The sequence below is a fragment of the Schistocerca serialis genome, chromosome 2 (assembly GCF_023864345.2).
Source record: "Schistocerca serialis cubense isolate TAMUIC-IGC-003099 chromosome 2, iqSchSeri2.2, whole genome shotgun sequence".
In the NCBI taxonomy this organism is placed as follows: domain Eukaryota; kingdom Metazoa; phylum Arthropoda; class Insecta; order Orthoptera; family Acrididae; genus Schistocerca; species Schistocerca serialis.
Window position 1 is genome coordinate 798,737,218 of NC_064639.1, and position 16,581 is coordinate 798,753,798.

The following is a 16,581-nucleotide window of genomic DNA, read 5'->3' on the forward strand; positions in this document are numbered from 1 at the left end:
TCCAGGTCATGTTTCCTAGCATAATCCATTAGAAAAATCTACACTGAAATCATCAAAGATTGTTACAGGTTTCTGAAACCTGAATATAACCTAACAAGGGTACTCCTCTGATAGCAGTAACCATAGGGATCTTGCTTTTTGTGATGGTTATCCCCCATATAACTTCTGCAAGAAGCTCAGCCAACTTATCTTTCCCTCTTGTATTCCAATGCAGTCATAATTTGTTGTCAGCGTACTTGACAGAAGTAGCTTGCAGTGGATGCTTCTGTCATTTGTGTATAACATGACCTATTCTACATCCCTTAAGCCTCTCCTTCATGACAAAACATGGTGTGTGAATGATTGAGTGAATGAGCCGTCACCCACTCAGCAACCATTCACAATCTCTGAACACTGAAATGTTGTTGTTGTTGTGGTCTTCAGTCCTGAGACTGCTTTGATGCAGCTCTCCATACTACCCTATCCTGTGCAAGCTTCTTCACCACCCAGTACTTACTGCATCCTACATCCTTCTGAATCTGCTTAGTGTATTAATCTCTTGGTCTCCCTCTACGATTTTTACCCTCCACGCTGCCCTCCAATGCTAAATTTGTGATCCTTTGATGCCTCAGAACATGTCCTACCAACCGATCCCTTCTTCTTGTCAAGTTGTGCCACAAACTCCTCTTCTCCCCAATTCTATTCAATACCTCCTCATTAGTAATGTGATCTACCCATCTAATCTTCAGCATTCTTCTGCAGCACAACATTTTGAAAGCTTCTATTCTCTTCTTGTCCAAACTATTCATCATCCATGTTTCACTTCCATACATGGCTACATTCCATACAACTACTTTCAGAAATGAATTTCTGACACTTAAATCTATACTAGATGTTAACAAATTTGTCTTCTTCAGAAACACTTTCCTCGCCATTGCCAGTCTACATTTTATATCTTCTCTACTTCGACCATCATCTGTTATTTTGCTCCCCAAATAGCAAAACTCCTTTACTGCTTTAAGTGTCTCATTTCCTAATCTAATTCCCTCAGCATCACCCGACTTAATTTGACTATATTCCATTATCCTCATTTTGCTTTTGTTGGTGTTCATCTTATATCCTCTTTTCAGGACACTGTCCATTCCATTCAACTGCTCTTCCAAGTCCTTTGCTGTCTCTGACAGAATTACAATGTCATCAGCAAACCTCAAAGTTTTTATTTCTTCTCCACGGATTTTAATACCTATTCCAAATTTTTCTTTTGTTTCCTTTACTGCTTGCTCAATATACAGATAGAATAACATCGGGGAGATGCAACAACCCTGTCTCACTCCCTTCCCAACCACTGCTTCCCTTTCATGCCTCTCGACTCTTATAACTGCCATCTGGTTTCTGTACAAATTGTAAATAGCCTTTCGCTCCCTGTATTTTACCCCTGCCACCTTTAAAATTTCAAAGAGAGTATTCCAGTCAACAATGGCAAAAGCAATGCTAGAAACGTAGGTTTGCCTTTCCTTTCTTCTAAGATAAGTCGTAAGGTCTGTATTGCCTCATGTGTTCCAACATTTCTACCGAATGCAAACTGATCTTCCCCAAGTTCGGCTTCCACCAGTTTTTCCATTCATCTGTAAAGAATTTGTGTTAGTATTTTGCAGATGTGACTTATTAAACTGATAGTTCGGTAATTTTCACATCTGTCAACACCTGCTTTCTTTGGGATTGGAATTATTATATTCTTCTTGAAGTCTGAAGGTATTTCACCCGTATCATACATCTTGCTCACCAGATGGTAGAGTTTTGTCAGGACTGGCTCTCCCAAGGCTGTCAGTAGTTCTAATGGAATGTTGTCTACTCCAGGGGTCGTGTTTCGGCTCAGGTCTTTCAGTGCTCTGTCAAACTCTTCACGAAGTATCATATCTCCCATTTCATCTTCATCTACACCCTCTTCCATTTCCATAATATTGTCCTCAAGTAAATCGCCCTTGTATAGACCCTCTATATACTCCTTCTACCTTTCTGCTTTCCCTTCTTTGCTTAGAACTGGGTTTCCATCTGAGCTCTTGATATTCATACAAGTGGTTCTCTTCTCTCCAAAGGTCTCTTTAATTTTCCTGTAGGCAGTATCTATCTTACCCCTAGTGAGATAAGCCTCTACATCCTTACATTTGTCCTCTAGCCATCCCTGCTTAGCCATTTTGCACTTCCTGAAATATAGACTTCATTCTACTGTCTGAGCTACATCCTTGCTATACCAGGTGGTCCACAGATGTGGAACCATCTTCTAAAACAAAAACAATTGGATAAACAGAAATTTAAAGTCAATCAGTATTAGATGGTGGGGGCGGGGGGGGGGGGGGGGGGGGGGGCTGTAAGGCTCTATTACCACCATGGTGGCCATTTTGGAAGCCTCCACTTTGGATGTAACTTGTAATTTTCAACGAGATAGAGAATTAAACAAGAAAAACAATGGTGTCTTTCATTTGAGCATAATTTACTCATTTTTAAGTTGTGTCACATTTTGTATAGAACAAGGCAAGCGCTGATGATAATGTATAAAGACTACAGGATGTGCTTGACATGTATCCAGGATGTTCTAAAGTTGCTGTTACTTGCCTCGTCCACTTCACATGCACTTCAACCAACACATGTACCAGAATGCAAGAAAAACCATCAATAACCTGAGGTGTGCAAGGTTTCCAACCTTCACCACATACACAAGTGCCTTCACATGTCCCCACAGATAGAAAACTGATGGGCATAAATCCAAGAAATATGGTGGCTGCTCTGCTGAATTACTAAGACTTACATATATCAAGTAAAACTGGATATCCGGGGATGTCCTGACAACTGTCTCATAATAAGGTTGGATACCACCATGCTGAAAGAAAGTTGGAAATTTCCACCTTCAGACAGCAGTGATGGCAGCACATCTTCACATGGGCTGCTCTAAGTGTATCCTGAATGAAGAAGGGACCAAAAATATGAGAATCCCATATCCCACACCAAACCATCATATCCGAGGCACCAAAAACCTTCGAGGGTCCTGTGAGAGTTGATATCTGAACAGTATTTGTGATTCTGTTTTTATACCTCTTCATTCACACAGAAGTCAGCTTCAACAATATAAGAAAAAAGATAGATTGCTACTCACTGCAAAGATGACACTTCGAGTTGCAGACAGGCACAATGAAAATATAGTTACACATTTAACATTCAGCCAAACCAATCTTCAGAAAAGGAAACACACATTAATTCACACAAGCAAACTTCCTTTTATAAACAGCATGTCATAGGGGAAACAATAGCTTTTGTACAGCTTGCATGTTACCCATTCTGCAAACAGAAGCTGATGATCTGAATTGTCCTTGGTGATATTTGTAACATTTGGATTTTGTAAGGGATGATATTTATGTGTGGCCAAAATTTTGATTACCGATTAACAGCTGACCCCTGTTCCCAGTGCACTGTGGACTCTTACTGAATGATGCCGGAACAGAGGTTGATGTTGTTTCATCTGTTTTTGATCATCCTGCTTCTGACTGTCTGTAACAGAGCTAGTTTTACAGAATTTCATTATAAGTTTCACTACTACAATAGGAGTAATGGGTGGTCAGTCTATAAGGTGTTCCTCTCTTCTGATATCAGAACGATCTCAGTGTGTTCAGTTCTTTTAATATCATCAACTTTCATGCCAACAGTAAGGATCAATCATAACTCAGCAAAGAATAAAGCTCTGTTCAAATGAAAGCTATCATTATGTTTCTCATTTAATTCTCTGTTTGTTTGATACATCATATACCCCATGTACATTTGAAAATCACAAACTGCATCCAAATTGGATGGTTCCAAATGGCCTCAAAGTCAAGAACATAGACACCCCCCCATCCCCAGTGCACACTTTGACTTTAAATTTATGTTTATCCAACTTTTGTTTTAGAAGTGTGGTTCTACATCTATGAACCACCCTGTGGTTTGTGACTATATCTTAACTTGTAGTACTAATATATGCATTATATTCTTTATAGATTTTGTCAGTTATCTAGACTTACATCCATCTCAGAAAAAAAAGTAACTGGTCTCATGAAGACACACAATGCATTTGTTATTTATTTTCCTATTAGCGTTTTCAAATCATAATTTTAATTAATACATCATTCTAACTGGCTTTTATATAAGTGAAAATATCTAATGATTACTCAGGCTTCTGTGGTGATGGTACTCACAACTCGAAAGACTACCGCACCACTATCAATAAACTGCACTCAAAACACTCATAGTGCAGCAGCTGTATAGGTTCACAGTACAAACTACGCAGAGGATTGCCAGGGGTCACAGGTACCAACCCATGGGCATCACGTGTGCGGATAACAATTAGTCGATACACTGAGGTATGGCGGACAGTTCTCTTCAGGGTGCTGAAGTGTGTACAGTCTCCTGTTACCATCAAATGTACAAGCTGTAGTTTTTGTCCATCATCAACAAGACTTAGGCTCTCTGGACCAGCTCTGGATTCTATGTAGGCATCACTTAGAGGCACAGTGACAGGACTTTAAAATTTTAGAGGACTTGTGATAATCGTGCTAGACATTCCACAAGAAGAATCCTTTAAGTTGAGTATCTTTTCATATTTAATAAATATCATTTTATTGCTAATTGTTGGGAATCTTTCTGATTTATGGTAACATATGTCATCCTCCTGCATTCTCAACAAAATGGTGCAGCTGGTACGATTTTTGTTTGATACACAGGTTTCTCTACAGTGAGCAGTAGATAGCACGAAAAAAAAGTGTAGTGCTTGTGCATAATAATTTACTGTAAATGTGGGCAAATTTATGTTTCAGAAAGGCAGTCAGCAGAATTTAATTTAACAGTATTTCTTATTTCTTATTTATCATATATATTTGTCTGAGTCATTATTTACCATGATGCCTAATGATAGCGTGTTACTTTGTGTCAGTCACAGCAGATGACGCAGCTCATGGCTGCTCTTCAGTCTCCATGTCAAATTTTTTCCAGTGAACTCACGAGCAGCCCATTATATCTATGACTGATTACTCATCATCATCATCAGCCAATTCAATCATTAAATGATGTGGCCTCTTCGAGTCATGGATTCAGGTAGGCTTTCCGCAGTCTTCTCCAAGTGGGACGGTCTCGGGCAGTTCTCTGCCAGGTGTTACCAGTGATCTTCTTGATGTCTTTATCCCATCTGTCTGGTGGTCTTCCTCTAGGCCTTCGGTGCTCTCTTGGACTCCACTCCAGTACTAGCTTCATCCATCTGTTGTCTTTTCTTCTTGCGACGTGGCCAGCCCACTGCCATTTCAAGGAACCCACTGTCTCTAAGATGTCATTAACCTTCATCACAGACCGGATGTCATCGGCCCTTTTACTATCCTTTCTTGTATAGCCCAGCAATGATCTCTCCATGGCTCTCTGTGCTGTCCTAAGTTTCCCTTTTGTAAATGAGTTCAATGCCCATGTCTCGCATCCATACGTCATCACAGGAAGAATGCATTGATCAAATACTGCTTTCTTCAGATTTACTGGCATTTTTGATCTGAATACTGTTGAATTCTTCCCAAATGCTTGCCAGCCAAGCTTGATGCATTGATAGATTTCTGGCCTTATGTCTCCCTTCATATTTACAATCTGGCCAAGGTAGACATATTCACTGACCTCTTCTAATAGACTGTCCTTGACTTTCACATCTCCAGCATTTGGACATTACTTTTGTTTTGGAAAGGTTCATGTTTAAGCCAACCAGCTGACATTCCGATGCAAGATCTGTAACTACGTTTTGGAGCTCTGTGAAGTCTTTAGCCAGTAAGGCAATATCATCAGCAAATCTCAAGTTGGTAAGCGTTCTTCCATTAATTCTAATTCCCTTACCTTCCCAGCTCAGCTTTGACATAGCCATTTCCAATACAGCAGAGAACAGTTTTGGGGAGATGGGATCGCCTTGCTTGACACCCCTCATGATGCGGAACTCCTGATTTGATTCGCCAATGTTAACATAAGCTGAAGAATTCTCGTAGATTTTCCTGAGCACTTCAATGTATATGGCTCCCACTCCTTGCTCACTCAAAGCTCCAGGTTCGCAGGAGAGCTTCTGTAAAGTTTGGAAGGTAGGAGACGAGGTACTGGCAGAAATAAGGCTCTGAGGACGGGGTGTGAGTCGTGCTTGGGTAGCTCAGTTGGTAGAGCACTTGCCCGCGAAAGGCAAAGATCCCGAGTTTGAGTCTCGGTCCGGCACACAGTTTTAATCTGCCAGGAAGTTTCATATCAGCGCACACTCCACTGCAGAGTGAAAATCTCATTCTAGAAACATCCCCCAGGCCGTGGCTAAGCCATGTCTCCACAATATCCTTTCTTTCAGGAGTGCTAGTTCTGCTAGGTTCGCAGGAGAGCTTCTGTAAAGTTTGGAAGGTAGGAGATGAGGTACTGGCAGAAGTAAGGCTGTGAGGACGGGGCGTGAGTCGTGCTTGGGTAGCTGAGTCGGTAGAGCACTTGCCCACGAAAGGCAAAGGTTCCAAGTTCAAGTCTCGGTCCAGCACACAGTTTTAATCTGCTAGGAAGTTTCATATCAGCACACACTCTGCTGCAGAGTGAAAATCTCATTCTGGAAACATCCCCCAGGCTGTGGCTAAGCCATGTGCTAGTTCTGCTAGGTTCGCAGGAGAGCTTCTGTAAAGTTTAGAAGGTAGGAGACGAGGTACTGGCAGAAGTAAAGCTGTGAGGACGGGGCGTGAGTCGTGCTTGGGTAGCTCGGTTGGTATAGCACTTGTCTGCAAAAGGCAAAGGTCCCGAGTTCGAGTCTCAGTCTGGCACACAGTTTTAATCTGCCAGGAAATTTCATATCAGCGCACACTCCGCTGCAGAGTGAAAATCTCATTCTAGAAACATCCCCCAGGCTGTGGCTAAGGCATGTCTCCACAATATCCTTTCTTTCAGGAGTGCTAGTTCTGCTAGGTTTTCAGGAGAGCTTCTGTAAAGTTTGGAAGGTAGCAGACGAGGTACTGGCAGAAGTAAAGCAGTGAGGACGGGGCGTGAGTTGTGCTTGGGTAGCTCAGTTGGTAGTGCACTTGCCCACGAAAGGCAAAGGTCCCGAGTTCGAGTTTCGGTCCGGCACACAGTTTTAATCTGCCAGGAAGTTTCATATCAGCGCACACTCCACTGCAGAGTGAAAATCTCATTCCAGACCAAGAGCTGTTCTTTGTCTTGGTGTTCTCCACATTCACAGATTGCATCTCCAGTAACATATACAAGACCGTCAAGTTTTCACTGTGTCGCATAATTCCAGTTTGCACCTTATTCAATGTCTTACATTTCTGGTAATATAGCTGGAAATCAGCATCACGCTCTTTGTTTAGGTTACGGATATGTCCCCTGGATGGCTTCATTTCACAACAGTTAGATTCAACAAGTGGACGAAGACGAAGCAATTGCTTCAGTTGTTAGGAGAAAACTCATTCTTGTCTTCAGTCCAGGAAGTTGTGGTTCACTTCTGACCATGGGATTCTGGGGTAATCTACCTTTTTTTCTGAACCTCTGAAGATGATCTTTCACTGACATCTGGGGGTGCTATGCCTACAAGATGGCATATCTTGTCAAATGGAATTGTTCATAGGCAAACAATTGCACAAGTGGTATTTGAAAGTGAGTGTGCAGTCTAGATTATTCTGAAGATACTTAGAGGTTTTACAATGTTGCAGTTGTGTTCCTATCCAGGCTACACCCAGCTCATAGGTGAAACATCATCATCATCAGTTATCTGCTATATTAGCAGGTCCTTTGCCTCTCCATTTTCTGCGATCCATTGCTTCCTTCTTAAGGCTGCTGTATGTTGTACCGTCCATCATGTCATCCAGTATCTGCAATCTCTTCCTTCCTCGCTTCCTTTTCCCTTCTACATAACCTTCTAAAACTGTTTTTATCAGTCCGTCATTCTTTCTTAATATATGCCCAATCCAATTTCTTTTTCTTCTCTTTATTACATCTAGTAACTGCCTTTTCTCTCCCACTCTTCTCAGTACCTCTTCATTTTTTACTCTGTCCATCCAACTAATTCCTTCCATCTTCTGCCATGTCCAGATCTCAAAAGCCTCCAGCCTTTCTCTGTCTTTTTTCCTCATAGTCCATGTTTCAGCGCCATATAGAAGAACACTCCATACAAGACATTTTATGAGTCTCTTTCTGAGTTCTCTGTCCATACCGCTGCAGAAGATTCTCCTTTTCTTATAAAACGCCTCTTTTGCCATTGCTATCCTTGTTTTAATTTCTGTGGTGCACTTCCAGTCGGTGTCTATCCTGCTTCCAAGATACTTAAAATTTTGCACCTGTTCTAGTTTTTCTCCATTCAGCACAATTTTTAGTTCCTTATTTCCTCCTATTGCCAATACTTTTGTTTTATTTGTGTTAATTTTCATTCCATATTTTTTTCCGTTAGTTGCAATGGTGTCCATCAAATCCTGTAATTCTTTTTCCCCCGTGGCTAAAAGGACCATGTCATCAGCAAATCTCAAGCACCCTTCTCTTCTTCCTCCAATTTCTACTCCTTTGTCATCTAATGAGCATTGGTCAATCATATTTTCCAAGTACAGGTTGAAAAGAGTAGGTGATAAACAGCATCCTTGTCTTACTCCTTTCCCTAGTCTGATCCAGTTTGTACTTTCTCCTCTCACTTTAACTGAAACTTTTTGATTAAGGTACAATGAGTTTATAAGTCTTCTGGTTTTCCAGTCCACTCTCTTTTCCCTCATAATAGTCGCCAGCTTGTCCCAAACCACATTGTCAAATGCCTTTTCTAAATCGATGAAGCACATATATAGGTCTCTTCCTTTTTCAATAAACCTTTCTAAGATTCGTAGGAGCCCTATTGCATCTCTGGTGCCCGTATTCCGTCTAAAGCCAAACTGCTCCTCGCCGAGATTCTCCTCTATTACTTTTTCAAGTCTTTTATTAATTATTCTTAACATCACTTTGGCTGCATGTGAAATGAGGCTGATTGTCCTGTGCTCGCTGCATTTCTTGGTTCCTTGTTTTTTCGGCAATGGAATCATAACTGTTGTCAAAAAGTCCTCAGGCCATTCACCACTGTCATATATTTTATTACATAACCTCAATATTTCTCTTATTCCATTGTGGTTCAAGCGTTTTAGTATTTCTCCCGGTATTGTATCTGTACCTACTGCTTTGCCATTTTTCATTGCAGCAATAGCAGACTTTACTTCTTCCATTATGATGGTTGGTCCTTTCTCTTCATCACTTACACTGTTGTGTGATTCAAGTTCCAGAGTTTCTGGTCTGCTATTTGTGTCATATAGCTCTTTTATGTATTCTTCCCATCTCTGGAGGACATCGTCACGATCTTTATACACTACCTCTTCGTCTTTACTCAAAATTTCCATAGTAGCACTTCCCGCTCTGTTTTGTTCCCATGTCATAGTCTTTACTCTGTTGTATAGTAAGTCGTATCTTCCTTTCCTGTCCAGTTCTTCAATTTCATCACATTCCTCTTTTAGCCATTTTTTCCTAGCCTGCTCTCTTTCTCTTCGCAGTTCGTTATTTAACCTTCGGTATATCTTTCTTGCATCTTCAGTGTTCTTGTTTTTCAATTTTCTTCTCTCCTCCATCTTGGAAATCATTTCTTGTGTGACCCATGGTTTTTTTGACCTTTTCCCTTTTACATGTCTGTCAGGTCTTCTAGGTGAAACATACATATCTACATTTTGATTGGATTTGGTTTTAGATGATTATTCTAATAGTAGTCTGTCAGGTCTTCTAGGTCTGTAGTCAGTTTCACTTCCACCTCCTCAAACATTCTTCCTAGAGCTGCAGATGCTGTGTCATCAAAAATGAAACCTTTTGTGTTTGTTCTGACAGGATGGTAATTGGTGAAGATACTGTACAGCAGGAGAACTAACACACTTACTTGAAGAAGACCATTCTTCTGGACTCTCCACTGAATTTTCGTGCTGTTCATGGTTATAAAGAATCATCTGTTACGTAGTAAACATCTGTTTTTTAGTAAACATCTGTTTTTTAGTAAACATCAGATTAATTGCATTAAGTGATATTGCTTGGTGATGGTACCAACCCCTCTTACAAGTTTACCATGGCTGACTGTGTCAACACTGTTATTGAACAACAAATGCGGTACAAGGAAGGTGCTTCCTTGAAGATCATTTCTTGGATAACAAGATACTGCACAGAATCAGGTGTAACATGGGCAATATTATGAGTTGGTGCTATTAGGTACTTTATTTTTTTCATTAGTGTAGAATATTTCTGGTAAATGATCAAAGCCCATTTCAACAGAACTTACTGCCTTAGCTCCTACACATTCTCCACGTACCTGTACATGTTCATGACCATACCGGGGGAGCAGTAACCACACTGTGTCCCATTAAAAGCTGCAAGTCGCTGTTGTATAGGATGATAGCCTGTTTTTCGATTTCCAATTCCTTCTATTGTTGTAATTTCCCATCCATGGCATGATAACACTGGTACCAGACACTGAAAAATACATTAAGTCGTCAGATACATGAATATGCATCATTATTTACTTGTATTCCAACATATCATATTCAACAGTAAAAAACATAGTCTGCACCAACAGCTATAATCTTAATCTTGTCAGCAAAATCGTGGTTCTATGTTAGATTAAGTGGTTGGTATCCTTTAGCACCAGTTTAGGAAAGTAACACTGATGTTATGAATGGGTGGATAGTTACATGCAGTCACTTCTCTTTTGCCACACCTTTAGTAAAATGAAGAAAATTTAGGTGCTTCTGAATGAAAGTAAATACTGCTACTGAATATTGATTACCACTACAGAATTTTCCCTTTCTCTATGGATACACAAGAGCTTCCAAAATTCTTTACAACTAAGAACTTCATTGAACTTTATTACATATCTAGCTGTTGAATTGCAAACATAAATGATGTGACCAATTATAAGAACATTTGTAAATTGTTTACGCAGAACATATCTTTGTTGTAAATAATCTAACATAATTCAAAAGGTTGATTTTTATAAAACAAGACTAAAACTAAACTTCATTAATTTACACAAAAAATATTTGTAACACAAAATGTGGGAATTAGGTTGCAAAAAACCTTCAAATGAACTCATTCCAAGTTGTTACCGCATGTCATGCATGTGATGTATGAAATATGTAGTTAACTAACAAATTCTGTATCACCAGAAGAGCCGTTGCATCATTTTAAAAATAAAATCTGTGACAATCAGATGATTTATAACAATATCCACAATGCATATCCAGGATGTGCACCATCATCTTCAGATCAATAATCTCCATGATTGGTAATTAGCACAATAATGACGTATGTAGTGGCCAGGACGAGTAAATTGGCCACCTCCTTTTAACCTCTTTGGCACTGTCAGTGAGTTTTTTGGCAACAGTTGTGTATACTTGTCTGCAGTGAAGTGTTTTTTAATTTCTCTACTTCTGATATAATGTACATGACAAATTCATTTGTGCATAAAAAAAGAAGGAAAAAAATTGAATTGTGACAGTTAATTGCTACAATGCTGGTAAAATGTCAAGTTTCAGCCTTCAAAACTATGTGCTTATGAATCACCCCTGTTGTGAAATTTTGTATTCAGACAACATTTAGTATAATGGTGCCCTGTTGGGCATAGTGTATTATGTGTATGGAACAAGTGAAATGTATTGAAGAAGCACTACAAATATGTTTTGCCTTAAGGAATTTTAAATGGTTGAATTTTATCCATGCTGGGAAACACGATAATTTAAAGACTAGCAGGACACTATTTCATTTAAAAATCTAAGTTTGAACTTTCTGGTTAAAAAATTGTGCCTGACTGGATTGCGTGGTTAAAGTATGGTTGAATCAGCTGTGTTTGTTGCATGCAGAGATCCTAAGAAGAAAATTCAGTTAAATAAAAGTGAGAACAGTGGAAAATTGACAAAAGAATCTTGGATCTGCAAAACATAGATTTCTTTACAATAAATGTGGGCAGGTGGGCCATTGGGCAGCAGAGTGTCCCATGACAAAAACAGATAATTGGATCTGCATCGTTCAGTCTCACAAGAATGTTGCATTCTGTCACCTATTTTCAGTGGTTCAGTTGAAAACTGTGTTGAAATCGAAAGTTGGTACTGCATCAGCGATGCCACAAATCACTTCACTATGAACAAACAATATTTTGTATCATACACAAAATCTGCCGTTCCTGAAAAGATTTCAATTGGGAATACAGGTGTAAGGAAGTAGGCTCATGGACATAGAATGGTCAAAATTCAAATGCAGTAGAATAATGCCAAAAATGCTGAATTGAAAGACATACCTTTATGTTCCTGAAGCAAATGCTTACTTGTTATCCATAAAAGAAGCTGTATGAAAATGTTTTTGCATGAGACTTGATAATGAAAGTGCAAAAACTTAAGACAAAGTGACTGGGGAAATAATGATGAAGTCTTTATGCTCTTGACACATGTGTTATTAAACCTGCACAACCAGTTCAAGTGAATTTGTGCCATTGTCAGATATGCTGCAAGTTTATCATGAGAGATTCAACACAAACAACAAGTGACAAGTGTGTTGAAGCAGATGAACATCAGTGTGGATGGGTGCAAAGAAGAATTCTCCAGTGTATGTAAATTGGGAAAAATATATCAATTGCCATTCTGGAATCAAAGGAACTGACTAGTGGTTACTGGTGAACAAATCCATGACAACACAAATGGACATATGTCTATAGAGTCCCCTGAAAAAGCACACTACTAGTATGTTTCAAAGAAAATTTAGCAAGTTTCATAAAATTTTCTTCCTGAAGCAGAAGAGTGAAGTCGGTACTGCCCGAGTAGAGCTCTGGAATGAAGGTAGGACAAGTGATCACACTATCAAACAGTTCAGGGCAGCCAGAGGAAAAGAGTTCGATAACAGGAAAATCTGGGAATTGTCAACAGAGGCCTAGAGCATTGCATTAATCCACATTACACACACAAAAAAATGCTGTTGCAGAAAGAGAAAACCACCCTACAGTGGTGTGTGCATGTTCTATGTTGAACACTAATAAATTGCCAAAAGAACTGTGGGCAGAAGCATGCAATACTGCTACATACATTTTGTATCACACTGGTCAAGTCCTTTATTGAAAACAAATCTCCTTATGAACTGTGGTGTGGATGAGCAATAGGGAACATGAATCACCTGAGAAACTTTGGAACAGAATGTTATGTACATATGAAGAAGCATTTTTGTTCTAACCTTGAGGACAAGGCAGTACTTGGACATGAGGTTGGAAATGTGAATGAAGGAGATGGCTTTATGATCTGGATTCCATCTCAGCAGAAGGTCGTACTAAGTCACAATGTAAAATTCAAAGTTGAAGCTGTATGCAGTCTGTGCACCAGTGTTATTAAATTTCAAGCCGCTCATGATTAAACCATTCGATGGAGTCAACTTAATCAAACTTCAATGAAGAAAAGGAATCAGAAAATGTCAGCCATGACAAGACAACAGAAGGTTTAAGAGAAGAGGGAGAAGATTTGGATACAACATAAAGTTCCAGAGCAAGTCAAGTATTAAGTGTGAAATAAAGGAGCAAATGCAAAAAGAAGAAACCAGAACGGATGACCACTGGAGATTATGTGTAAGGCCAGTACTCCAATTAGGGACAAAGATCCAAGCTCTTATACTGAAGCTTTGCAGTCTAGCAATAAAAATCAGTGGTTGGGGACCATTCATGAAGAACTGAAGTCCCTGAAAGAGGATAATATTGGGCGATTAGTTGAGCATCCAAATGGTGCACAGATTTTGCAGAATTGATAAGTCTTACAGAAGAAAATTGTAGAAAATGGAGAAGTTCTCTTCAAGGGTCAACTTGTGGCCAAGGGACATGTACAAAGGAAGGGAATTTACTATGAATAAACTTTAAGCCCTGTTGCACATTATTATATACTCGTAACCTGTTGGCAGCGGCTGCTGCAGAGAGAATGACTGTTACCCATTTTGACATCAAAACAGTTTTTCTAAATGGTGTACTAAGGTAGATATGTACATGGAACAACCTGAAGATTTTGAAGATGATACTGGAAGTGTATGTTTGCTGAAGGAAAGTCTGTATAGTCTCAAATAGAGACTGCATTGTTGGAACAGATGTTTCACAGACTTTGTGATGAAATCTGGGCTTTAAAACAGTATTGCCTGTATGTGTATCTTCTACCATGAGAGCAACAATAACTGTTTGTATATCACAATCTATCTTGATGACGGTTTTACCATGAGTACCAACAGAACAGATATTGATTTGTTCACGAACATGTTAACGCAAGAGTTTCACACAATAAGAGGATTTCTCAACAATTTTTTGGGTATGAAGATACAGCGAAATGGCGACAACTTGAGGTGCTATGTAAAAGAACTGAAGTGCAGAAGATTAAATCCATGTGAAACTCAGTACTCACTTTTATATTTTTCTTTGGAGGAAGTGTTAACATTGAAAAGAAAAATGTGAACTGTATTGTCACATCTGTGTAATGTGCATTTTCATATCTTTGTTATGAGAGTGCAATGGCATCTGTAAACCAGTAAAACTGAAAGTGTTTTGGTGCCAGGTTATCATGTTATGTCTCTGAGGTATCAAGCTTTGTAAATCTTTTGTATTCTGTTTGCAGTATACATCATTAACAAAGGAAATATTCATAAATGATCATTCAAAACGCACATTATCACAGTTCCAGATGGCAGAAGGCCACAAGAGTGAATGTCATTCCATCTAATGACTATCTAGCTCCTGCAGAAGCATATATTAATCGTAATCCAGTGCATATGTGAGAAAAGAAATTACAATTATTTGTTGAAATGTTCTCATTAAGTTCTACATGAAACATTTATCTGATAATAAAAATAACATTTACCATCTTACAAATACTGACAGAATATATTTTCATAACAATAATGATGTGATTAAGGTATACTCACTGAATTGACAGCTAAAGAAGTCTTCTTTTTTGTGAATGGGTGAACATATGCTGCATTTACTACACATGCACCACATCCTCCTTCACGACACATAACTTTTGTTCCTCTCAAATTTGCATGATCTCGAATATAAGTATTAAGAGATGTGTCAACAGGTACTTTTGAATCAACTAAAAAAAGAAAAGTAATTTTAAACAGAATGTATTGTTTATTTTTTATGGAACAGTTCATCAACAGACAGATCATTGTTAGCTAATAATTCATTTGGTTTTGATCAGTATGGGGCAAGGCAGGTTGTATCCATAATGAAAGAAATTTTGAAAACTTGAAAAAATATATACAGGTCAGTATTTAACCCCAGCTTTCTCTGCTCAAAACCTAATATTCCGATTTCTGTGGTATATATACATACACCGTAATAATCAACCAAACTACATGTCACTCTTGTATCTATGTCACAGGAGACTAATGGAGGTGAAACTAATGGAGGTGAGGTAACACAATGTTAACTAATCTTATGAGCAATGTTATTATGTGGATCAAACTCTGGGCAGCTACTAATAAAGCTAGATGTTCTGTATCAACACTGTCAGGCAAGAAACCAACATAAAGGTTCTTACAGATTTTGAGTTTGTATTATCACTCTCTTCAATACTGTTACAACTTAATACACCCATTGTTGTTACTTTCTAGATCATCATGATTACAAGTTATTTTATTTACAAATCTACTACATTACTACAGTATTCAAAGAGCTATGCAATGTAATATTTGTTAATATGTGTAGCTTGGAACTTCACTCTGGTACTGTGGAATGTAGCACTCTTATTTTCTTTAAGTTAATTGTAAAATTAGCATGAAACTTCCATAGCATACAATGATCAAACAATTTTTTGGCACCAGGAAACACACATACCAAAGGTATTGACATTTGCAAGTTTTCGAAGCCAGTGGCTTCTTCTTCTAACAGAAGGGTTGAAGGGGAAGTAAGAGGGTTGAAGAAAAAGGAGTGGTGATGTTTCAGAAATGGAGAGAGTTTGGAAAATTCACGCAGAACCCCAGGTCAAGAGAGACTTACCAGATGGGATGAGAAGGAATGACTTTTTCTTTCCTTCTCATCCTGTCTGGTAAGTCTTCCCTCAGTCAGGGTTCTGGACTTCTTTCCTTTTCATCCATCTGGTAAGTCTCTCCTGACCCGGGGTTCTGAGTGACTTTTCTCAATTCTCCCCATTTTCTAAACCTCACCAGTCCTTTTTATTCACCCCTCTTCCTTCCCCTTCAATCCTTGTACCAGAAGAAGGAGCCCCTTGCTCCAAAAGCTTGTAAATTTCAATACCTTTCATATGTGTTCTCCTGCCACTACTTGCTGAGTGGAGTTTTTATCTATCCAATTGCTGCTGTTATTGAGTAACAAAAGTAGCAAATGAAATTAGAACCAACAGTAGCCAAATAAACTGTGATAGGGGCGTGGGATGACATTTTTATCACAATAAAATGTGAGACATACAGCTGGGGACAGGCACAACCTGAGAAAAACTGCCACAACATGAACAGATCCTCCTTCCTCCAACCCTTATATTTCTGATATTGGGAAATGAGAAGTATGGGCTACAATCTCTCAATATTCAT

General features: G+C 39.0%; 1 protein-coding gene across 2 annotated transcripts in view; it reads right to left on the reverse strand.

The window, feature by feature from the left end:
* The window catches only part of LOC126458039 (uncharacterized), a 425,031-nt gene that overhangs the window by 285,297 nt on the left and 123,153 nt on the right, over positions 1-16,581 (reverse strand). For both annotated transcript variants that reach the window (XM_050094831.1, XM_050094830.1), the window contains exons 3-4: positions 14,953-15,122; positions 10,334-10,494 (exon numbers count right to left, since the gene is read on the reverse strand). In XM_050094831.1, the coding sequence (XP_049950788.1) occupies positions 10,334-10,494; positions 14,953-15,122 (331 nt within the window). The remainder of the gene's footprint in view (positions 1-10,333; positions 10,495-14,952; positions 15,123-16,581) is intronic.